We start from the raw sequence: 25,901 nt of genomic DNA on the forward strand, positions 1-25,901 counted from the left end.
CTTGAAGCTTCTTTGGTGCTCAGTTTGACTTGGCACATATTATAAAATAAACTTTGCAACACTTGAAAATTCAATGGTAACTTACTACCAGTAATTTGATGAGATGCGTGCCCGATCAAAAAAATCTTGTCTTTATGCCTTAAATTCGTGCTAGCTGCTGCTTTGGAAGACAAGGATTCTGAATCCATTTTCACTCAAAGTCAAAACTAGGGGGAAAAAAACAATACAGAGTTTACCACTTAAAATTTAAATATTGACTGTGTTTCTTGCCTTTGCCACAGAAGTCCACACCCAAAGAGTAGAAGGGAAGATATCTGGTAGGGTTGTTCCCTTCGTCCTTTTAGAAAGGGTCTCTTCCCTAAGAACAACAAGTAGTCTGTGACAAGGAAAGTAAGGCCTCAACTCACATTCAACATATCATTCATTTGGAGACCTGGAACATGCCAGGCACTGAAAATTGCCTAATATCTTCAAATCAATGAGTCACACCCAAAAAGTGGTTGCAGTAATATTTGTAAGCAAGAACATTATCAATAAAGTGAGTCCGTGATCAGTTTCTAGGACAAATAGTTTTCATTTTAAAAAAGAACTGTGATTTTTTTTTAACAAAAATGCCCTAAAATCCTAACTTCAAGGTTGATGAGGCATGGGTTAATGTTATCCAACTGATCTGAAACTTTGGGAACCTCATTTTCTTACCAATTGGCAACTTTTAGGAGGGTCCCCCAAAAGCTAGTGCAATACATTTTTACCCTGCGACCACCTTATGAGCTGATATAAGTTACACATCTCCTGTATATAGGGATATGGAACATGCTGGTATAACCTGGATATCCGCTAAATATAATATTATTTCTACCGCGGATTTACGTCATACATCTCCTGTATATAGTTATATGAAGCATACTGGTATAACCTGTGTATCTCCTCTACACAATTATGCATTTTACACACAATTGAAAAGCACACATCAAAAACCTGTATTCAGTTTAACAGGAAAAAAAACACTAGATGTATTGTTTAAATCCACTTGTGGTTTTTAATAACATATGAAGTTTCTTAAAAACATATGTGGTTTTTAAATACTGCATGCAGATTTGTATATGTTTTTTAATTGTAGTTCAAAAATGCAACAAAAAACCTGAACAGCCTAGGGGGTTACAAACAAATTTTCATGTGGTCCAGGAAATAAGTCATGTTTGGAAAGCTTCTGCCAAGGGGCTTGATCATGTATGTAAATTTGTTTTGCAGCTGTATGCAGCACGATTTAGATATGGTTACTGCTACAGGTATAGGTGTTGGGGGGCGGGAGCTGAACTTTTGCTCCCGGACCCCTGAGCCTTTAAGCTATGCCTATACATCTCCTGTATATAGTGATATGGAGCATGTCGTTGGTAATGACGCATCTTGCCTCGACCGGAACTGTGGGCGGAGACATGGGTAAGTCTTGGTGGAGTTAGAGTGCACGCTCACAGCTTCCGATTGACTACCTTTACGCCGGCTAAAGATTGCAGATAACACCTGGTGGGGGACGGGGAAATGGTGAGATGGCCTGGCTTCAGCATCGGCAGTAAACGGGAGAAGACACTGCAGCGGATATGGGAGGCCGTCAGGGAGAGTGACAATGGGGGACAGGAGTGCAGCTGATCCGCCACTTCCCGATATGCATCTGACAGTGGTGCCGGCTTGAACACCGCCGCCTCCTCAATCCATTCAACGATGTGAGAGCAGGGCCGGCTTCAGCTTTGCAGGAGCAGGACGGGAAAACTTAATTGTATTAAAGATGAAAGGGCTGGGGGGAAACTGACAGCGCCGGAGGCTGCAGGGGAGAACGTAAAGCTGCAGAGAAAAATGACATGCGCTAGGAGGGGAGAGACAGGAGGCGGGAGGGGAGAGAATGGTACATGGGTGAGTAGAATGCCAGCGGAGTCGGGAGTGGCGAGGCTGCCGGAGGTCTGCACGACAGCAGAGTAGAGGTGTAAGCTTGCCTCTGGCCAGAAATGTGTGCATCATCCAATCCACATTAGTGGCAGTCACCTGCCCCTCCCCTATAAGTCAACCCGGCCCACCCATGTCTCCACCCATTCTTCTGGTGGAAACAAGATGCACCAGTTCCCATGTTGTTATAACTTGGGTGTATTCTGTATATAATTATGAACAGCTGGTATAAGTATATGCAGTACATACCTGGTTACACTACTCTGCCTCCTGGGGTTTTTCACCTTCCTCTGGATTAACAAGGGAGTTGAAACAGGCTGAACTAGATGGACCCTGTCTTCATTCAGCCTAACATACTGCGTTACTTGTTCCCCGCTCCCCTCCTCCACTATCAGACACCGCCGGCTGGACCAATCACGCAGCCGGCAGTGCACTGACAGACTGCAGTTGTGACGAATCAGTGGGTAGGGAAGAACACATGCTGGAGGAGTAAGCAGCGTTGAATTGGCTACTGGTTGGCCACGTTAATGGCTCCTCCCATCCCTGAGCATCACCCAGACCCGGCTCGTGGTGTTTTTATAGCATTTGGTGGGCGCAATTGCAACCTCTAGTGGTACGTCAATGATACTAGTCCTAACAATTGAACTTGGTCACAATTAGAGCTGTGCTGTGACTAGTTTTATCTAGCTCCTCTAAAACATGATGTATTTCTCAGAGATTTCTCTTACCATTAGATTTGGCAGTCAGTGCTGTATACAATACGATTACCCCTTAGTGACCACTCCATAGGCTTTTTACGTTTTGATTTAGTGGGCTTTAATCCCCAGGGCTGCAAAAACACACTCACCCTGGGGATTAAAGCCATGTAGGCTGTGGACGTGACAGCTCCATGCTGTCGGCTAGCTGACAACCTGAAGCTGCCATGGGGGGCCGCGGGAAGCCATAGTCCCCACCCACCAGTCACGTGATCGCCGGTATCCACTGGATATCGGTGATCACATAGTAGTGTAAGAAAAGTAAATAAACGTTAAAGATTTAGCTCCCCTCATGGATCGGATCCATGAGGGGAGCTAAATCTTTAACGTTTATTTACTTTTCTTACACTACTATGTGATCGCCGATCCATGAGGGGAGCTGAAAGTACTCACCTCTGTCCTCTGTCATGTCCCACAACGTTCTGCTCCATCCTGGACCTGATGTCGCCTTTTGTGCCTGTATTATGCCAGACTTCAAACGTCAGGCGCGTGTTTAGAAGGGCACGAATCCTTTTAAATCCCTCTGCTCCCGGCTAGCATTTGTAACCGAGAGCAGAGAGATATCACCGGGGACTGCTGTATTCAGTTCCCAGTCACATGATCGCTGTTATCCAATGGATGACAGCGATCATTTAAAGTAAAAATAAACTGTAAAAAAAAGTTTGTTTTATCCCCCCTCACAGATCATATCCGTGAGGGGAGATGGAATTACATACCTAAGGCCCCTCAGATTTAGCCTGTCACCAAGATGGCAGACACACGCGCAAAAGCCACGGATTGCCAGGGTAATTTAAAATCTCCCTGCACCTGGCTGCTAAACGTAGTCGAGAGCCTGGAGATTTCACCGGGGATTCTTGTTCATGTGATCTCCCTTATCCAATGGATAACGGTAATCACGTAAAAGTAAAAAAAAAAACAACTAAATTTTCACCTCCCGTCACACATCCGAACTGTGAGTGGAGGTGAAATTATTTACCTAAGGCCTTCGGCAGTGTCCCCTGATGGGATCCTTATCTGTGGACGTTTCCCCAGCTTCGGTGAATGCGCCCATCGCGAAAATGGTGGATGCAAGCAGAAAAGCTGGGAGGGGGGGGGGATTTTAAATCTCCTTGCTCCTGGCTATGAAGGGAGTTGAGAGCCTAGAGCAGTGACCGAGGGCCGCGGTCTCTGGTCACATGATCCCCATTATCCAAAAACGGAATGAACACTAGAGTGAAATGATCTGTATGGAAAATCACTGCAAAACCTGCATGTAGGACAAATGTTGCAAAATCAATGAAATCTTTAAAGCAAGATGAGCTTCTGAAGTGAAGTGGCTTAAAGGAGATGTCCCGCGCCGAAACGGGTTTTTTTTTTTTTCAACCCCCCTCCCGTTCGGCGCGAGACAACCCCGATGCAGGGAGGTAAAGAAAGCTCACCGGAGCGCTTACCTGAATCCCCGCGCTCCGGTGACTTCTCTACTCACCGCTGAAGATGGCCTCTTCCTCCGTGGACCGCAGCTCTTCTGTGCGGTCCACTGCCGATTCCAGCCTCCTGATTGGCTGGAATCGGCACGTGACGGGGCGGAGCTACACGGAGCTACACGGAGCCCCATAGAAGACTGCAGAAGACCCGGACTGCGCAAGCGCGGCTAATTTGGCCATCGGAGGGCGAAAATTAGTCGGCACCATGGAGACGAGGACGCCAGCAACGGAACAGGTAAGTATAAAACTTTTTATAACTTCTGCATGGCTCATAATTAATGCACAATGTACATTACAAAGTGCATTATTATGGCCATGCAGAAGTGTACAGACCCACTTGCTGCCTCGGGACAACCCCTTTAAATGGTCTAACATTTCAGCGGTGTAGAAAATTTTTCATGTATTTAAAAAAAAAATGACCATAGTCATGTGACCAATGAAAGCACGCACCAAACATAAGTGTCATAGCTACATAAGAAAAATGGACAAAGAACCGTAGCTAAATCCTCTAGTATTATAACGCCTGTGTAAGCATCGCTTTAACTCCATCAACACTAAAATAATATTAGTAAAATGTGTCTGAATGCTACTGCCTCAGAATAAAGAGGTTAAGGGTTAAGAATTTATTGCTTGCTAATATTTTTGAGAAAACGTAAAAAGGACAGGTAAATGTCGAAAGGTGAGTCATTTTGAAATTAAGTTTTATTGCTGAAATACAGGATTAATTAAATTAAACTTCCCTTAGGGCGCCCACCCACTGGCGTTTGCGATTTTCGTGCGTGAAAAACGCCGCGTTTTCGCTGCGTTTTTTGCCGCGTTTTCGCTGCGTTTTTCCCGCGTTTTTTGCCGCGTTTTCGCGGCTTTTCCATTCATTTCCATTGACTTTCATGGGTGCATTAGGAGAAAAATAAGGACACATATGCAACTGACAGTTCCTATGTTAAAAAACGCAACGCAACGCAAAAAAAAACGCCAGTGGACAGGAGTACATTCAATTCTAATTGCTCTTGAGAAAAAACGCAAAACGCAAAGAAAAAAAAATCGCCAGTGGGTGGGTGCCCTAAGAGTGACTTCACATTGGCTTCAAAATCGTGCAAGACTCGTGTCTCGCGAGATGCCCAAATCTCACACAAATATGAACCCCATGCATTTGAATGGGTTCATTCACATTAGCGATGGTTCCCTGCATAGCTCCGCGGTGCGATGCTATGCAGGGGGAGAATCGCTGCATTTTCTATCTTTTGCCAGATCGCCTATTGATCCTAATGCGACCGCCTGAAGCAGCATTATTGGTCCATTGAGAACAATGGGGAAACTCTGCGATCCTCTGCCGTGGCTGTGACAGCCACAGCAGGGATTCTTTCATCCCCGCAGTGATGTGAGGCTGTTTTTACATGAAATCACCTCGTATCCACAGGGTTCACATATATGGCGAGGGCGATATCGGGCTGTGATTCACAGTCTTAACTCAAAGGCCTTTGGAGGGTGTTTTGCTGCTCCAAATAAGAAACAATTTGGACAACAGCCACTTCAGACGATGTATTCACCAAGTATGAAAACAAAGTAAAAAATATAGTGGACCAGGTCTAACATGACACCCCTGCATCGGTGTGTGATCCTAAGGACAACATTCATCAGCATGTTGTAGCAATTAAAACTGACTCAAAAATGGTTTTGTGAATGGAGAGAATTGTTTGAAACCAAGGGGGACTTATTGCACGTTTGTAGCGTGATTTGCAGAGCTGCAGCACCAACTATCAGTGACTTTTTTTTACAATTTTTTTTTTCTTTCATAAATGACGAGCGCATCGTCTGAAGTGGCTGTTGTCCAAATTTTGTCAATTTTGCAGCAACTGAACGCCCTCCTGAAGCCTCTGAGCTGGAGAAGTTTAATTTTGCTAACCCTCTATGTTTACTGTTTCCTACAATTTCCCTTAAGTGTGTTAAAACAATCCACATAAACTAAATGAATCAACACATAACAGAGAGAACAATATTTAGGCCGGTCTCACACAGTCACTTGTAAAAATGTCGCACTTTACAACGTGTGTGACAGCGCTTTTCACACAGTTCAACATTGTAATGGGTGATGAGGTGCGTTAAACGCCCTGAAATAGAACAGACAGCGTTTGTTCCACCCAGCATTAGAAACAAACACCCTGTAAAGTGCTGTAAAACCGCCTGTGTGAGAGCCGCCTCACAGTGCAGCTCATCAGGAACAGAATGAAAAGCCAACTGGTTGATGTTGGCATCTGCAGTTTCCACTTGTATTAGATCCACATGGTACAAATGAAGTGCAGCGTTTCGGCTGCCTTCGGCTCGCTCTTGAGAAAGTCTGGTCATGGCTGAAACATTGCTTTATTTGTACCATGTAGCTCTAATAAAAGTGGAACCTGGAGGAGCTGAGATCAAGTGCCTTCTTGTTTGCTATGGATCATGGCACTGCGGTGAACTGGCTTGGTGGATGGATGGACTGTGGCATAGCTTTTTCCATTCTGTTACAAAGAACTATTAGTGCTATCCTCATTTTCAATATTTTCTTTCTGATGAACGAAGTGGAGTTCCACCTAAATTGGCTTCCAAGCATTATTTTATGCTTCTGTAAGTAGTCCTTGTATTCACCTGGAGAGGCTGCAGTCTCCATCATGCGTTGTCAATAACCAGCCGTCTGATCGTGAAGGCAAGCAGACCAGTGCCTGGACACACACATCTGTTCTGGGAAGAATAGACATCTATGGAAATGTGTTTATTCTTTTATGACATTAATGTCTGGGTATGTTGGTGAGGTTTCTTGATTCAGTAATGTGTTTGTATTGTTTATGCAGTGTGTTTTAGTTACGTAATAAGCAGCTATAATTTCAATAGTAAGGTTTGACAAGCGAAACCTTGGTCGAGTTTTGCCGGTGTGCCGCTGACTGCCTAATTGTGTTTTACTTGTGCTTTTATCATTTACTATTCTAAATATATTAACATTTTCTACTACCTACAGTTGAGGACTGCTGCGCTAGCTTTTGACACATGTGTCTCCTTCACAGTGAGTTGGGCTTTGGTTTAAAGATTTGTGAACAGGATTGGAACGGCACTGGTCTGCTTGTCATCTGGATCAAGTTGTTGGTTAGATATCCATATAAACCGAACTCAACGGAAGCATTACTTTAGATTTTGTGTTTAACATCTTGCTGTTTTTCACTCTGTAACGTTTGTCTTAATGAGTAACGTAATGCTTCTTTTTTTATGTCCCCTGTACTTGTGTGTATTTTTCCTGCCTAGACCTGGTTAACCATTTTTGTGAACAGATCCTTAGTTTTTTACTTTGTCCCTACTTTCCTGTCGTAGCCCCATCTTCCCCTGGTGTCGACTCCGTACCTTTACAGCGTACAGGCAGCCAACATTGCTCTCAGAATGCAACAGGGACCTTCCAGAGGGCCAGTTATGCTGTAGGTCCTGGCTCCAATTATGTAGACCCATACCGACAGCTGCAGTATTGTCCATCTGTTGACTCACCCTACAGTAAATCTGGACCAGCTATACCACCAGAAGGAACATTAGCCAGGTCTCCATCCATTGATAGCATTCAAAAAGATCCAAGGTAAGCATAACTTTTCTTTTTATGTATGTGCGTAGAATATGCCTTTGTTTAACATTCAAAAATATACTGTAGCTTGAAATGTCTGTGAACAACATAAATTTAAATAGTCACTGACTCTTCAAACAACTCATGCTTACATGATAGCAAATGTGATCACTAAAAAAGGTGCAAATCTTTTTTTCTTTTACCTAAAATGATGTTTTTGCGCTTAAAAAAATCACACTAAAGTGCTAGCTTCATGAGGAGAGCACCTAAAGGGTGTGGGAGGAGACTTATGAGGCCATGCACTCTCCTCTGGGTAATATGCAAATAAGGAATATGGAGCAATACCTCAAGAAGAGACAATACCCCTCCTGAGAGTCATAGACCTCTCAGTAGCCAAGCCAGAATCCTGCTGCAGACTGATGAGGGGCAAACACCCTGAAACAGCTGTCTGTGCATGGATTCTGGCTTGGTTTTCAATTCCCAATCTTTGTTAAGACTTGTATAAAGTGTCGGGCATTGATTTGCAGGAATGCTGCCATCCAATAGGTGGCGCTGCAGAGGTATTGTTCCATCTTCCTTATTTGCATATTACCCAGATGAGCTTGCATGGCCTTATAAGTATCTTCACTCACCATCTAGGTGCTCTCCTCAAGGAAAGACAATACCCCTCCTGACTTAGAATATAAACACAGACACATATCACCTCCGCCATCTTTACAATAAATGTACATGAGGTTGAAACAATAATTCAAAATTCTGGGCTACTGACTGCCAACCAACATAATTTAATATGCCTCTCTATTTTGTAATTTATTTTTCCAGTCACCATGCCTTCTGGGTTTGTTAACCCTCTCAACATCTTGAACTGAGAATGTATCCAAATGTATAGTGTACAGATGCAAAATGCTGGGATGCTGCTGACAAATTGCGGTTATTGGGATGTATAGCATTTAAAGCATACTCATTAATGCACTGGCATCCCTAATAATAGACGCAGTGCCTTGAAGCTGATACTGGGTACAAGTCCACATGGTTGAGTGTCACAGGTTCTTATAAATGTGGCACTTCACCTTGTGGCTGTTGCACATTTATGAACAAGTCCTGCCTCTTTTGTGTTACTAGGAAGACACTTTGTATTTCTTCTCTTGTTAATTGCTCAGCTATATATGTAGTGTTGGTTTAAGAGTGCAATAGCAGTCCGAGTTTCCCAGACCGATTTTGCCGTCTCCCATGTGAATACACCCTTATAAAATAAAGAAAAATATATACCAAACTCCCTTCGTATCCACATATTTTCTGAAAGTAGACACTCGGCAATATTCTTGAAATGCCACTTTATACACAGGCACCTTTATGCAATTTTCCACCAAAGTGTAAAGTTTTAATAAAAAGAATTGGCATTCGTAACTAAAAGTCTGATTTAGGCTGTAAACTCGGTGCACTGTACTTGCATCTCATGACAAAAAAAGTTTTTCATAACATTGCATCCAATGGTAGCTGTGCCTTCATTACCAACCTGGGTCACTGCAATGTATACGCTGCCAACTTCTGGCTTTGTACCCATTGGCAGCGGGCACAATAACAATGATTGCCTGGATTCCCGAGGAGACATCATCAATAGTTGAAAACCGGACAACCCCGTTAATTTATATATATTTTCATCTTGAGGCAAATTTGCACCACAGTGATAAGTAAAAAATGCAAATGAAAATTCAAATTTGCAACTAAAATACATAGTCAGTAAGTCCCCCGATGCAAACAAAAATCTATTCCGCAAAAACTGTTTATATGTACGTACGTGTACGTTCTCAGGTGTGTGGGTTAAAGAAAGCTGAACCAGCCGGCCAATTGATGCCTGTAAATTAAATTGGGGATTATATAGGTATGTGATTTTCAATGACCGCCGGCCGCTATCACAGCGGTATTTGTGTCTGCGGTTTACATCACTGAGGATAATTAAACTGCACACATTTATACATACCGTTTACAGAGGCTTTTCTTCAAAGTGCGTAAGTGCAAAGAAAAATGCTGCTGTGTGATGGCTGCCGTCTAGAAATTGTAACTCTGTAAATCCCTAACCTAATGCAATGCGTTACCGGAGGCTGCTTTTAGATGGGCGTACAGTTTGTGATTTTGCTTAGGCCAGTTTCACACGGCCAAGATTCTCGCACGGGACTTGCGTGTTGTGACGCACACAAATCTCGCATAAATAAGGGTCATCTGACTTTTACTGCTTGATATACTCGCCCGTGGGACATTATTCGGGTCGCAACATCCAAATCTCCTGCAGTTTATCAGCACTACAACTTCGGTTTTCATTAACCTTTTCCAATCCACTGTCTGACCTCTGAAGACATTATGATTTAAGGCTGTACAGCTCCGATGTTGGAAGACGTCCGTCGGGGTTCTCTTACTGTATATTGCCAGCCTCTCTGCTGTCGGAGCCTATCCAACGTGTCAACTCATGCAGTACTGGCTGTAGCCAACATATAGCGCCATTGTATAACAGCAGAAAAAGAGTAAGCCCCCCAGGAAAACCAGGATACAAATTGGATTAGAAAGGGTTACTCTTGGGAGGTATCCGTGTTCTATCCGTAGTACAGGCAGAAAAAAGACCATATTGCAGCTGTCTGAAAGATAGCAAATGTTTTTTTGTGAAACAAATTGAAAACGATTGTTTATGGCGACAGAAAATGGGTGAAAATGTATTTTCTGACTATGCGTTGCATATTCGCATGTGCGTGTTTTACTGTACTTTTTGAGTGAAAAGTCGTGCAAACAAGAAGAAAAACACACAACCATTAGCGTAATTATTGATTAGTTCATATAAAAAAGGTACCAAAATTCTGGAATACTGTCTATTTCAGTTCCACAACATTTACTGTGCTGGATAAATATTGTGATATTTTCATATTTTGGACTTTTACAAACACAGTCATACAAATATTTTTTTTTTTCTTTGTTAAGATTTTCTTTGGGAAAGAGAAAGGGGATTTCTTTTTAACTTTAATTTTTTTTACTGTTTAAAAAGTTTATCAAACCCTTAACTACATGTTGTTTAGTCCCCATATGAACTTGAACTTCCAATCACTGGGTCGGTTGTGCTACATACCACAATACTTAAAGGGGTTGTCCCGCGGCCAAAACGAAAAAATTTTCACACCCCAGTCCCCCATGTTAAGCAAGCATTATAAACTACCCATGTAAATCGTTTTTTAGAGCGTTTCTACTCACCATGAAGCTGTTTCATGAAGTTATAAAAATCTTCTTCCAAGATGGCCGCCGTCATTTCCCAAGGTGCACTGCTGGTCTTCTCCCATGGTGCACTGCGGGTCTTCTCCCATAGTGCACCGTGGATGTTCTCCAGTCTAAACTCCACAGCCGATTACAGCCACCTCATTGGATGATCGGCACCACGTGACGGGGGCAGGGCTACGCGATGACGCTGAGAAGGGGGAGGAGCCAGGACGCAGCTCGTGAGCCCTCGTGAGATGATTCTTCTCTGCGCAAGCCCGACTGTTGCGACAACCAGAGAAGAAGGCTTTAGTCGTCGCCATGGAGATGGGGACGCCAGCACCGGAGGGGGTAAGTGTATAACTTCTGTATGGCCAATATTTAATGTGCGATGTATATTACAAAGTGCATTAATATGGCCATACAGAAGTGCATAACTGCACTTGCTTCTGCGGGACAACCCCTTTAAGTATTTCAATATGGAGTTATTTTCAATGTAACATCATTAAGCCCTATGACATGCATGGCTTAATAGGCACCAATGTATGACAGCCCTGGCGTTCAATAGGTTCCAGGCTTCCATACTAACTATCAGCACCTTGCAATAGCGTCCCAGGGGGAAGGGGGGGCACCCGGGGGGGGGGCACCCTCCAGCTGGCTGGTTAGTCATACAGTTAGTTTTGACCATGGCATTTAAATAGTTAATTGCTCATATCAAAGCTAATTCCGATAGTGACAGCTTACTACCCCTGAATGTTGATCAAGAGGAAGGCAAAAACGGCTTCTACTTCGCAACCGATTTTCCTCATTTTATGTAAAAGAAATTCCTACCCAACTCCAAATCTGGCGATCAGAATAAATCTCTCATGACTCAAACCTGGAAACACCTGTTCTCCAGGCAGTAATTTTGCCTGTTGAGCTATTAAGCTTGCTGGGCCGCTCCCCTGCTATATTGTATCCTAGTCTTTGTTCCTGTTGATCCAGTTCCTCTTTCCTTTCCCTATTTGGCTCAGCCCCGTTCCCTTGATTAGGCACACTATTTAAACCTGGCCTTGTACCTCCCTCATTGCCTGCTCCCCTGAACCAAATTGCTACTACTGTTACCGACCCGTGGCTCTCCTCTGACTATGATACTTACCTGCTCCTTTGTACTGCAACAGATATTAACCATTACCCACCTCTGGCTTTCCTCTGACTATGCTACTTGTCCGCTCGGGTTACAACAGAAAGGCTCTAAACCTTTCGGGTTACAACAGAGTAGCATAATTCTGTTAGTTCTGCACAAGTTCTGAACGAGTTGCACAATTCCGGTACTGCTGTCCGCATGCCACTGACAGCAAAGTTTGTGGGGATTGTAGCCAATACCAAGGGTTCTTCAACCAGTGCTGTATATGTTTCTACATGCAATCCATGCCGTTTACCAGTGACAGAAAGAAGGTAATATTTATAGTCAACCTACTCTCAGATGAGGCACTTATATTGGTCCCACTGTATTTGGAAAACAACAGTAGCCTCCTCGACAGTCTCGATGCCTTCACTACCGCTATGAATCAAGTCTTTGATTACCTAAATGACTGTGCCACTACAGAGGGTAGGTTACATAACCTACAACAAGGGCGACGCTCTGTTGCCGAATATACAGCAGAATTTCGCTGGGTGACTGATTCCACATAGAACCTGGCTGCCCAGAAGAGTTAATTCCGACGAGGATTATCCAAACCCATAAAAGATGGGCTTGCCAAAATCAATACCCCTAACAACTTAGAGGACTTTATTCGGTTAGGTATTCAAATTGATTACAGACTTATTGAATGTAAAAAGGAGGAGCTGCAAATTTTTGGGAATCACGCTGCCTATTATTTCAGTCAACCTGCTTTTAACACCTAGCACAGAATTGAAGCTGTCCCTGAATCAATGCAGATTGATGTCATCCGCAAATATCTTTCGCTAGCAGAAAAGGAAAGGTGCTGTACGGAAAATCTGTCTCTATTGTGGGGGGAAGGGCATTATGCTATTAACTGCTCCAGCAAGTTCCAAAAGACTATTGCTTTTATCAGTGCTAAGACCATAGGCAAATCTGACATTCCAAAATCGCTGGGTTCGATATCGCAGGCCAAACCCATCAATACATCCCCCATCTTTTCACTTTGTCCCTCCCATACAGGTCTTAATTGGGGACCAAAAATTGCAATGTTGCGCTGTTAGATTCTGTAGCTGGAGGTGACTTCATGTACTTAAAATATGCTCTCGATAGTACTATCTCAAGTAGGACCAGAATCATACCAATTGAGATGCAAACTATAGATGGATCACCATTCTCTTCGGGCCTGTAACTCATGGGGTAATCAAACTTGAAATCGGTATTGAATCGGATCACCTTGAAATGATTAGTTTCCATCTTATCTCTTCTCCCAAGTTTCCAGTTTTTCTAAGAATCTCTTGGTTTTCTACCCACAATCCTTCCATTAACTAGGACTTAAGGACCATTCTCTTCCCCTCTGACTACTGTAAAATGTCACTACCCACTCTCGAACATACCCAATCCTCTGAAGGTTGTCAGCAGAATTCTGTTAAGTTACCATCTGAGTATCAGCAATTCAATGACGTCTGCAGCAAGAAAAAATCTGACCAACTACCCCCTCTTTTGCCATATAACTGTCCAATAGAATTGCTCCCTGGAACATCTATTCCTTTCAGACAAATTTACAATCTTTCTGAACCAGAATTAAATGTACTCAGAGAATACCTGGATGAAAATTTAAAGACAGACTTCATTCGACCTTCTTCATCCAATGTTTTTCATAGAGAAGGAAGACTCAACCTTGTGGCCAGGTATTGGTTATAGGGAACTAAATAAAATTACTGTTAAAAATTGCTACCCTTCCCTCCTAATCCTGGGATTTTTGGAAAGACTTCGTTATGCCAAGATTTGTTTCAAACTGGATCTGAGAGAAGCCTACAATCTAATACGGATTCACCCAGGGGGTGACAGCTTAGAGGAACATCTTAAGCAGGTCCTGCTGGTCTTGGAACATCTTCAAAACAAATGTCCCTGTATCAAACTAGAAAAATGCTAGTTTGAACAAACCCGGATGCAATTTTTTGGATATATAATTTCCCCAGATGGTTTGAGCATGGATCCCAGTAAGATTAAAGCTGTGGTTGATTTCACTACTCCAAGAAATTTAAAAGATGTTCAATGCCATAAAGGATTTGCAAATTTTTATAGAAGATTCATGAAAGACTTCTCAACAATTATCTTACCTATCACCTCACTCACAAAGAAAACCAAAGCATATTCAAGGTCTTCAGAGGCGCAGGATGCTTTTGTAAAACTAAAGACTCTTTTCACTTCTGCACGAGTACTAGTCCACCCAAGTCCTGAATTACTGTTTGTTGTTGAAGTAGACGCCTCTGACTTTGAAGTAGGAGCTATCTTGTCTCAATAATTCAGAGATAAAATGCAGCTGCATCCATGTACGTTTTTGTCTTATAATTTGTTACCTGCAAAAGGAAACTATGATGTTGGAAAAAAGGAACTTTTACCATACATGTTTCCTTTTCTGAATGGAGACATTTTTTGGAAGGAGCCTGTAATAGTCATCCTGTAATAGTCTTTACTGATCATAAGAAATTAGAATTCATCCGCACAGCTAAGAGATTGTTGGCAAGACAAGCGCAATAGGCCTTGCTCTTCTCCAGGTTCAGTTATATCATTTCCTATTGGCTTGGTTCAAGAAATGGCAAAGCATATGCTTTTTCCAGGATTTTTGCTGATCCAGAAGAGGAGTCTTAACAGACTGTACTATTCTGCCCTCCAAAAATTTCTTGGGTATTCTTGAATCAAAAGAGTTCTTAACAAGATTCAAAGAAAGGTATGAAAATTACTCTTTTCCCAATCATCCGTCTTAGGACATAGATCTCTCTTTCAAAGGGGGGCTTTGGGTGCAGGAAAACAGACTGTATTTCCCAGATTTTGTTTGACTTGAAGTCTTAAAAATGGTCCATGATTCTAAACTTGTAGGCCATCTCGGGGTCATGAAAACTTTGGAAATACTGCTTTGCTCATTTTGGTGGCCTAATTGCAAGAACAATGTAAAAAAACCTCCTGTGAAACATGTGCATGAAAGAAGACACCACAATCGCCTCCTCTGGGACTTCCCCAACCACTTCCAGGCCTTAGGAATCAATTTCGATAGACTTTATTGTGGATCTCTTCCCTTTCAACGAAATGACTGCCATCCTTGTTGTAGTGGACCGACTCACAAAAATGGCCCATTTTCTTCCCATCATAGGGATTCCCATGCCTAAACAAACTGCAGAAAAATGATTAAAGGAGATGTCTCGAGGAAGCAGTGATTTTTTTTTTTTTTGCCCAGTCCCCCTAATTAAACATACATTACTAATTACCCCTGTAAATGACTTTCCTAGCTGGTTTGTACTTACCGTTCCAGCGTTTCAGCAACTTATAAAAGTTTCCCCAAGATGGCCGCCGGCTCTTTCCCCGTCGCTCGCTGCAGCCCGACGTGCGCGCTCCCGAGACGCTGCCAGCTGTGTCTCCATGACAACACGACGCCCCGCAGCCGCCGACCAGACGCCCCGCAGCCGCCGACCAGTCGCCCACCGCCAGGCAGCAGGTAACCGGCGCTAGCCCCCAGCTCCCCAGCGCTACACTCCCGGCTCCCCAGCGCTAGACCCTCAGCCCAGGTGAAGGCCCCGGAGCCCAGTGCTAGGTTCCGGAGCCCAGCGCTAGGTTCCGGAGGCCAGGTGAAGGCAGCCCCCCCCCGGCCTAGCGACAGCCCCCCCCCCCCGGCCTAGCGACAGCCCCCCCCCATCGCAGCGGCAGCCCCCCCCGGCCTAGCGACAGCCCCCCCCCCCCATCGCAGCGGCAACCCCCCCCCCCCCGGCCTAGCGACAGCCCCCCCATGTCTGCTCCTTTGTATCGCAACAGATATTCCCCGTTACCGACCTCTGGCTTTCCTCTGACTATGCTACATGCCTGCTTGGGTTACAACAGAAAGGCTCTGGACCTGCACCATATGCATTTCAAAATCCATGCATCAACAACCCTTCCTAAGTAATCATTGACTATAACATGTAATATTGTTACACTCAAGAAAGGCTTCCAGACCTCTGTTAAATACATCACCACATCCTCAGGCAGAGAGTTCCATAGTCTTACTATTCTTACAGGAAAAAACTCCCTTCTGTGTTGTGTTAGAAACCTTCTCTCTAGAGGTAGAGGCCGACCCCTTGTTACAGTCACATTTCTGGTTATAAAGGAATCATGAGAGAGATCAATGTACTGACCCATGATCTATCCATACTGAGTTACTAGGTTGTCCCTCAGCCGTATTTCTTCTAAACTAAATAACCCTAATTTAGATAACCTCTCTGGGTATTGTAGTCCACCCATTTAATTAATTACTTTAGTTTTTTGAACCCGCTCAAGTTCTGATATATCCTTCTTGAGTACCAGTGCCCAAAACTGTTCACGATATCCCATGTGTGGTCTAACCAGTGATTTATAATGCAGAAAAATGTTCTCATCATGCGCCCCTAGACCTCTTTTGATGCACCCCATAGTCCTATTTGCCTTGGCAGCAGCTGCCTGATACTGGTTGCTCCAGTTTACTAAAATCCCCAAGTCCTCTTCCATGTCCGTTTTTCTCAGTAGTTTCCCATTTAGTATGTAATGGTGACATGTATTTCCTCTTCCAATGTGAATAATGTTGCATTTATCAGTGTTAAACCTTGCCACTCTTCTGCCCCCAACGTATCCAGATAAATTTGCAATCATATCTTTTTTTACATAGTTTTCTATCATCTGCAAATATTGATATTTTACTGCACAACCCCTCTACAGTGTCATTAATAAATGTATTAAAAAGTATTGGGCCCAATACTGCCCCCTGTGGTACTCCACTAGTAATGGTGACCCAATCTGAATATGTACCATTTATAGCTACCCTGTACTTTCTATCACTAAGTCTAATTTCACACGGGCCAAGGTGCTATCAGGCCATGAGTCATGGCCTAATATTTCCCTCAACATCCATGTGAAAGACCTGTGGATGCGAGGTGTTTTCATGCAGATGCAGGAAACCTGAATAAGCAATTTTGTGGGAAAGCCCATCTGTAGTGGGATTTTGGCGGATCGTAGAGCTAGTGTGATGGACTACAAAATTCTTCTTGTCTGGATGGAGGTTGAAGATAGATCAGCATATAGATGAATAGTGGGGTATGGACTGCGTAAAGTTGTATATTTGCGTGCGGCAAACATTACAGCCTCCTTTATGTGAAAGAAGTAAATTCTCTCAATCAAATCTCAAAGGGTTGTTTCTGAGAGAAATCTCAGTTTGGGCAGTCTATGGGCTCTATCTATTATCCGATCTTGTTCTGAGCTGTTTGGTAGTAATGCCGCTATGAACTTGTTTAAAAAGTCCTTAAAATCGGATTGGGTAATATTTCCGTGTATACCCTGAAATTTGCCATTGTTTCTCCTGCTCCTGTCTTCAAGGTCAGCTAGCTTGCTTTTCATAGAGGATAACTTCTCTTCTAGAGTGTAATGTGTGTTAATTAAGCTGTTGTGAGAGGCAGTAATTTATTCCCTATGCGATCTGTGCGCTCTCCTAATTCTTGCAGGGAGGAGTTAAACATGTAGAGATGTGGTTTAAATTGCTTTATAATGACCCCCCTAGTGCCATTATCATATTCTTAATAAAGTCCTCTAAGGCTGGTTGGCTGGACGCAGGGACATTTGCAATAATACCTTCCTCACAGAGACTGCTCTTTTGTGGAGAGGGAGCTGAGGAAAGCCTGAGTCTTTGTTTCGCTGGGCTTGTTAAAGGGGTTGAGGGAGTATGGAGAGAAGATGGCTGCTCAGGTGCCATCTTGTTGTTTAATGCAGCGCTGGTGTGACGCGCTCTGATGATCTCACTTACCCCATCATGAGAGGAAATCTCCTGCAGTATTCTCCGTGGCAGTGGGGAGCGCACAGCAGATTCAGATGTGAAGACAGGTAGGATGTTAGGTGTCTGCTCTGCGTCTTCACTTGCGGTGGAACCGGCTGGGGAAGGGGAGCCCTCAGGAATCTGCAGGCTGCTCACATCCGGCGCCACGCATCACAAAGAAGTCGGAGACCTCCTGTAGTGGTGCTTTGGAGGTCCTCCACTAGGACATGCTCAGTAGCTGGGTAAATAACAACACTTTGGTTGTTAAATTTACAGCTGGTACTTGATTCAGGTAGCTTTGAAGGCTGGGTCTGAGCGGAGCTCAGTGTGAGACATCCGTCTCGGTCTGTAGTCAGGCCCTGCCCCCCGCTAGACCTGTTTTGATGCACCCTATGATCCTATTTGCTTTAACAGCAGCTGCCTGACACTGGTTGCTCCAGTTAAGCTTACAGTTCGACAAGTCCTTTCCCATGTCGGTGTCCCCATTGGTTTCCCATTTAGTGTGTAATGGTGACATGTATTTCCTCTGCCCATGTGCAGAACCTTACATTTATCAGTGTTAAACCTCATTTGCCACTTTTCTGCCCACAACTTATCCAGATCCTCTTGAAATCTCCTTGCGTCTTCTCTTGTGTTAATATCTTTAGATAGTTTAGTGTCATCTTTAACTATTGATATTTTACTGCAGAATCCTTCTACTGGGTCATTAATAAATATATTAAGAATAGGCCCTAAAGCCAACCCCTGTGGTACCCTACTAGTAACAGTGACCCTTCCAATACTGCCCCCCGTGGTGCCCACTAGTAAAGGTGACCCAATCAGAGTATGTACCATTCATAACCCCTCTCTGCTTCCTATTACTGACCAGTTACGTACACACTTACACACATTCTCCCCCAGACCAAGCATTCTCATTTTATATACAAACCTTTTATGCAGCATAGTATCAAATGATTCGGAAAAGTCCAGATACCCAAGATCCAGTGACTCCCCGGTCCAGTCTAGAACTTACCTCCTCATAGAAGCTGATCAGGTTGGTTTGACAGGAGCGATCTCTCATAAACCCATGCTGATATGGAGTTATACAGATATTTTCCTTGAGGAACTTCAGGACAGCATCTCTCTGAAACCCTTCAAACATTTTACTCACTTATAAGTGGGTGGGGTAATTGAGATAAAGTACACTTTACTTTGAGGGGGGTTTCATTGACATAAAAAGGCACCCCTGAATAAGAACCAAGCCATGGTGTCCGAGTGCTAAGGCAGTTGGCTGCACATTAGATGAACTCCCTGTTCACAGCAGAATATTCAGCAGCTCACAGCAAACACATCAATCACCCACCTGCTCTTACAGCAAGCTCTAGCCTCCTGGGTCCTGCAGAGATGCCTAGGGGAAAGAAAAAAGGCACCAGCCTGTCTACTCTCACAGCTTTTTTCACTTCTGCCTCTCCTCTCCAAGATAGCTCTGGCTCCCTTGCTCTGAGTGGGGTTGCCAGCAGGAGAACCTGTGGCTGCTCTCCACCAACAGTAGATGATCCAGCACCTCCAGACAGAAGGAAAAGCTGCAGGAGCAGCCTAAAGAGAAGCCAGGAACAAGTAGGATCCCTGCAGGCTCACCAGCAGCAGTCTGTAGATGGATTCCCTTAATCCCAAGATGGCTGCTTTGCTTCTTATGCAGCACATGGTGGACCACCTTCATCTTCCAAGGGTACAGCAAATGTAAGTTTCCCTCCATGTGTGTCTTACACTACACCAGCCATGTTATCTCTCTCCTCTGATGAGTTTAACAAATATATAACTGTAGAAACATTAAAGGGGTTGTCCCGCGGCAGCAAGTGGGTCTATACACTTCTGTATGGCCATAATAATGCACTTTGTAATGTACATTGTGCATTAATTATGAGCCATACAGAAGTTATAAAAAGTTTTATACTTACCTGCTCCGTTGCTGGCGTCCTCGTCTCCATGGTGCCGACTAATTTTCGCCCTCCGATGGCCAAATTAGCCGCGGTTGCGCAGTCCGGGTCTTCTGCTTTCTTCTATGGAGCCTTTCGTGCAGGATGCCGGCTCCGTGTAGCTCCGCCCCGTCACGTGCCGATTCCAGCCAATCAGGAGGCTGGAATCGGCAATGGACCGCACAGAAGAGCTGCGGTCCACGGAAGAAGAGGATTCCGGCGGCCATCTTCACAGGTAAGTATAGAAGTCACCGGAGCGCGGGGATTAAGGTAAGCGCTCCGGTAAGCTTTCTGTACGTCCCTGCATCGGGGTTGTCTCGCGCCGAACGGGGGGGGGGGGTTGAAAAAAAAAAAAACCCGTTTCGGCGCGGGACAACCCCTTTAAATGTAATATTTCAAGACCTTAAAGACTCTATATGACACGACATTAAAGAATCTGTTTCGCCATTTATGCAGATATTGTTGCTCTAGGCAACCGTACAGCTCATTTAGTGGAAAAGATGGAGCAATCTGTAAACACGCATAACACACTGATAGATGCGCATAATAAAACCATAGACGACATTTCCTTAATTAAAGCAAAATTAGCTGACCCGGAGGATGGATCCAGAAGGAATAATGTACGCTTCAGAAACATCCCTGAAAGCGTTACAGACTCCCAACTTTTTGAATTCCTATCAGATATCTTTGTCGCTATTATACCAGAGGCGAAAGAGAACAACCTCCTAATAGATAGAGCCCATTGGCTGCCTAAGTCAAAAAATGCCCCAGCTGGGAATCCAAGGGATGTTCTTGCCAGACTCCCATTCTATCACTTTAACAGTCAGCTAAACTACCTGGTCGTTTTTTGTCTTTCTCCTGCCATCCTCACCAAAAGGAGGGAATTCTCGTGCTACACAAAAATCCGGAGAGAGGAAAAAATTCAATACATATTCCCTATAAAGCTTTTAATTTTCAAAAATGGAATCACCTTCACTGCTTTTTCTTCAAAAGATGCAGGCTTATTTTGTAAAAAGTGGTCTTTGCCCCTATTATTGGGGGACGATAAATCACCACTCAAAAAGAGACCGGCATCATTAACCCACGAATAGAACAAGATCCCTCCACATCACTCTCCTAAAAGTCCTTGATAGGTACCCCATATTCATCTTCAAATAGGAGAGGACTCTTCCAACCCTCCGCGGTGCTGCCTTTGTTGCCTTGGTGTGGTAATGACTGGTTTACATTCTGTAGGATTACTAAGCTGATGTGCCTGAATTCTGAATACCTCAAGATTCATGTTTAATGACAGTGTTCTGTTATGTCACCTTGCACAGGTTGTTTCCTATTTCTTTTTTTATTATTAACCCCAAACCCACTATACATTTTCACCTATTTACACCTAATGACTTTACATGGTTCACGTAGAACCTGGACTGATGGACACTACTCAATATTTTTTTTATTCTTCATGGTATGTTTGTTCTATTTAAACAACCATATATGCTTAAATCAATTTTTTATTATGTATCTGTGGCGATATTGATACCTACTTCATCATGTATTTCATGTTGGGAGTGGACAGTTAGCTAGAAATTGTTAAAAACTTTTGAGTTTTGGACAGCACGTCCCTTCTCCCATTGAACCATGATGTTCCAGATTTCCTAAATGTTAATGGTCTTTATGTTTAAGAGACTCACCTAAACGAGAGAAATTATTTTAGAATTAAAAATCCCTCTTTCCCTCATATATTTTTTTTTTGCCCACGCAGGTGACAAGAAGAATGGGATATTAATTACCATTAAACAATCACTGGTGTTTCAATGCTTAAACGTGGTTTCAGATGCCATGGGCAGAATCGGTATTCTAAAATGCTTAATTATTAATTAACAATCCCCTTATACTATCTGTACAGTATATGTATCAAACAAAAAACAGCATGGCTTTATTAGAAATTTGCTAGAACAAATTGTAAGTATTAAGCAAGGAGCATTGATAATCTGTGGAGATTTCAACGTAGTCCCTGATTGTACTATAGATAGGAGCACACCTTTAGGCCCAAACAAAAATCTAGATATCCAAAACTTAGTATTCAAGGAGAAGCTATATGATGTATGGAGAATAGAACATATAAATGAGCGTGATTACTCCTTTGTCTCTAAACTTAATAAAATATACACTCAAATTGACTTTTTTTCTTCTTCCAATATAGACCTTATAACTTTGTGTCCCCATGCTCTCTCCAAGTAGGAGGCGACTATATCGTTGTTCCGTCTTCACCATGGAGACTAAATAATTCTTTATTAAATGATCTTGGTTTTCAGAAGAAATTCATGGGATAGTTGAAGAAAATTTCCAGTTAAATGATGTACATGATATCCCCATTCCTTCCATTTGGTGTGTTAACTAAGCAGTTCTTGGGGGCCACTTTTTGAAAAAAGCTGCTTTTGAAAAACAATGCAGATTAAAAGAAATAGATTCTCTGTTAGCTAATATTAAACACATGAAAGACGTAAACAAAATACATTTCTCCAAGCATGATCTGTCCCTAATCAAAAAGGCATTTTTTCAGCTCCAAGACCTCCTTCAAAATCAATATGAACTACAGACAAGGAAATAAAGTGCCCAAGCTTTTGGCCAATAGAGTCACGACTAAAGAGGCCAAGTCTAGAATTCCATACTTGTTGAACTCTCAAGGTAAAAAAAATTCCGACCCCCACCATAAATCCCTAAGGAATTCGCCAAATTTTACGAGTCTCTATATAACCTAAAAGATATGCATGTTCTGATAATTACTCTACCAAAATCAGGAAAGACAAACGATACACTGGTAAATCTCGCTATTAAATACTGTCATAAATTTTTTGATAGAATCTTTGCCACAAGACTGTCAGATATTCTGCCAGAATTGGTGCTACATGACCAGGTGGGGTTTGTAAAAAACAGACATTCCTCTGATTCAACCAGATGTTTTATGGAAATGATTGAGGGAGTGGAACGTAGTCGTGGGCCTTCTCTGCTTCTATCTTTTGACATGGAGAAGACCTTTGACAGAGTGAATCGGGATTACTTACATGCAGTTTTGCAGAAATTTGGTTTTGAGGAAAACTTCTAATTGGCCACATGTCAGTGCCCTATGTTACCACTGATATTAACTTATTAATGGAACCTTTTGCAGAACACATACGGTTGTCTCCTCTATCACAGCCGGCGCTCGATAAACCAATCACAGCCATTCAGTGAATAACATCACTGAATGGCTGTGAATGATCAAGCGCTGGCTGTGATTGGCCGGCACTCGATACAATCACAGCGCTTCCTCACACAGCGCTGATGGCGGGGGATTTCAAAACCAAGCCAGGGAGATAACAGTGAGGAGCAGGCTGAAGCAGTTTGCCGCACCACCAAGGAGAGCATCACGCCGGGAACACAGACGCCAGCTGAGACGTGAGTATTGCGTTTTTTTTTTGTTTTTTTTACCTCACTCTAGTATAAGACGAGGAGGGCTTTTTTATCACATTTTTTTGTGCTGAAAAACTCGGCTTATACTCGAATATAAACGGTGATCCCTACAATGAATGTTCAAAGCCCACTCTGTTGGCATCCTGTATATCAATCACTTTTGTTAAAGTGAAAAACACACACAATATCTGTCAGGGATCTGGGGTCCGGGCACAGGAGTCCCTGAAAACAGCCCACAACCCCTGTCCCTTCCTACTTGCCCCCCAGGGTGACAACTGGACGACGGTCCCTACACTTACTAGGGAAACGGGGCACAGGGGCCGATACAGACAAACACTGGAAACAAACGGACACAGAGGGGAGTCAGACAGTCTGGAAGGTATGCGGTACAAAGGGGTCAGGCAAAGTAAGGTCAGGTCCGAAATCCGAGGGTCAAGAGCCGGGAGCGCAATCCAAATATGTGGGTGTAGCCTGGAGACAAACATACACTTGCAAAAACTGCCAGACACAGAGAGTTTTAAATGCTGTCAGAACTCCTGCCCCAGCAGCTGATTGGGGCGGGAGCCTGGCAGCAGCAGAAGCTGATCCTGAGTGCAAGGAAGCCTGCCCCCAGCACTAGCTGGCCGGGTGGAGATAAAGGACGCGCACCCGGCTGTCATGGCAATGGGGACACGGCACGGGATGGTACCCACCACGTCCCTAGCAACCCGGCGGCGAACAGGGCAACAGCGGGCAGGGGCGCCGCACCCCAGTAGCCCGGGTGATAGGACCAGCGGTGCGGGCACGGAGGCCCCAGGAGCTGCTGGTCCTGACAGTACCCCCCCTTCTACGGGGGACACTGGACCCCTACGGCCAGGAGCGGGTTTGAGAGGAAAGACCCGCAATGGGGAGAGCCGAGACGGGGGCGGGGCTAATTCTCGTACCTTAGCCCCGCCCCCGTCCCGCCTCTCCTCATTGAAAATAGTGCAGAGGGGCGGAGAGGAGGCAGAGAGGGGGCGGGAGCTCAGTTCCTGCTCTGAGGCTCTTCCATCCTCCCCCCCCCTGCACACAAGAAGATCGTATATCGGTCCCGGCTGCAGAGAGAAGAACTGCGCATGCGCGGATGAGAAGGGGCTCGTTCCCGCGCCGACAAGAGCTGGCCCGACAAGAAGAGAAGATTCTTGTGGTAACCAGGGACGACGGAGGAGCAACACAGGGGGGGGCATCCCTTCAGGTAAGTCCAAAACTTCTGTTTGCTTCATTTTCCATGCACAATGTATATTACAAAGTGCATGGAAATTGGCAAACAGAAGTAATGAGACCTAATGTTTATGGCCGGACAACCCCTTTAAGTCTCAAATTTTTTGAAAACAATAAGACCTGTTCTCCAACCACAAAAGGTGCAGTGATAGCGTGTTTCTTATTAGCCTGCCTAAGCAGCCTCTCCTGGGAACCCTGAAGGTTCTTACAAACTTGGGCACAGCTCATCAATAGCAGTATCAGCGGATGGAGTGTCAGAAACAGAAGAAGTAGAGAATGTAAATTGAGGATAAAAAAAAACATAATTACAGAAAAATGGCGACACTTGGGAAGACGAATTGACATGAATTTTGATAGCAAATTCGGCAAGAGGTAAGTAGTTGGCCCACTGAAACTGATTAACGGAAACAAAAAGTTGCAGGTACTGGATCAATTCCTGATTCATGCGCTCAGTCTGTCCGTTGGACTCAGGATGGAATGCGGATGAAAAGGACAAATTATCATTTAGATTTTTGCAAAAATCCACCAAAAGCGAGCGACAAACTGTACCCCTCTATCTGAGACAATGTCCTCTGGAATAAGCCGAACAACCTCATTGATAAATATTTCTGATAAATATTTGGCATTAAGCAACTTGCAAAGAGGAACAAAATCTTGGTGAAACGGTCAACAATGACCTAAATGGCTGTGTTCTCAAGCGAGAAAGGCAAATCCGTTATGAAGTCCATGGACAAATGGGACCATGGTCTAGACAGAATGGGCAAGAGATGAAGAGGACCTTCAGGACATCTCCTGGGACTCTTCCCCCTGGTGCAAACCGGGCATTCCGTCACAAATGCGCGGACGTCTCTAGCCATAAGAGGCCACCAATACATTCTGGCAAGTAGTTCCTGTGTACCCTTGATCCCAGGGTAACCAGCTAAGACTGAAACGTGTATCTCCTCTAACACTTTCAACCTTAACCGCAAAGGAACAAAAAGTTTGCCTTCCAGGAAAGGCTTCAGGGACAGATTGCTGAGCAGCATGTATCAGCGGTAAAAGGTCAGACCAGACAGCAGCGAGAACCACCCCAGGGGAGAGGATAGTCTCCGGCTCCGACTCAGCAGGTTCCGGGGTACCAAAACTCCTGGACAAGGGATCCGCCTTAACGTTTTTCGAGCCGGGTCGGTAAGGGACTAAAAAGGTGAAGCGTAAAAAGAACAGGGCCCAGTGGGCCTGCCGAGAATTCAACCTCTTAGCTGAGTCTAAATAAATGAAATTTTTATGGTCAGTGAGTACTGATGGGGTGTCCTTCCAGGAAATGCCTCCATTCCTCAAATGCACATTTAGTAGCGTGTAGTTCTCGGTTG

The 25,901-nt window shown here is 44.0% G+C and overlaps 1 protein-coding gene across 2 annotated transcripts in view; it reads left to right on the forward strand.

Moving 5' to 3' along the window:
* CTNND2 (catenin delta 2) overlaps window positions 1-25,901 on the forward strand; it is a 731,828-nt gene that overhangs the window by 291,039 nt on the left and 414,888 nt on the right. For both annotated transcript variants that reach the window (XM_066579126.1, XM_066579127.1), the window contains exon 9: window positions 7,493-7,745. In XM_066579126.1, the coding sequence (XP_066435223.1) occupies window positions 7,493-7,745 (253 nt within the window). The remainder of the gene's footprint in view (window positions 1-7,492; window positions 7,746-25,901) is intronic.

The sequence above is a fragment of the Eleutherodactylus coqui genome, chromosome 9, assembly GCF_035609145.1.
Source record: "Eleutherodactylus coqui strain aEleCoq1 chromosome 9, aEleCoq1.hap1, whole genome shotgun sequence".
Taxonomy (NCBI): Eukaryota; Metazoa; Chordata; class Amphibia; order Anura; family Eleutherodactylidae; genus Eleutherodactylus; species Eleutherodactylus coqui.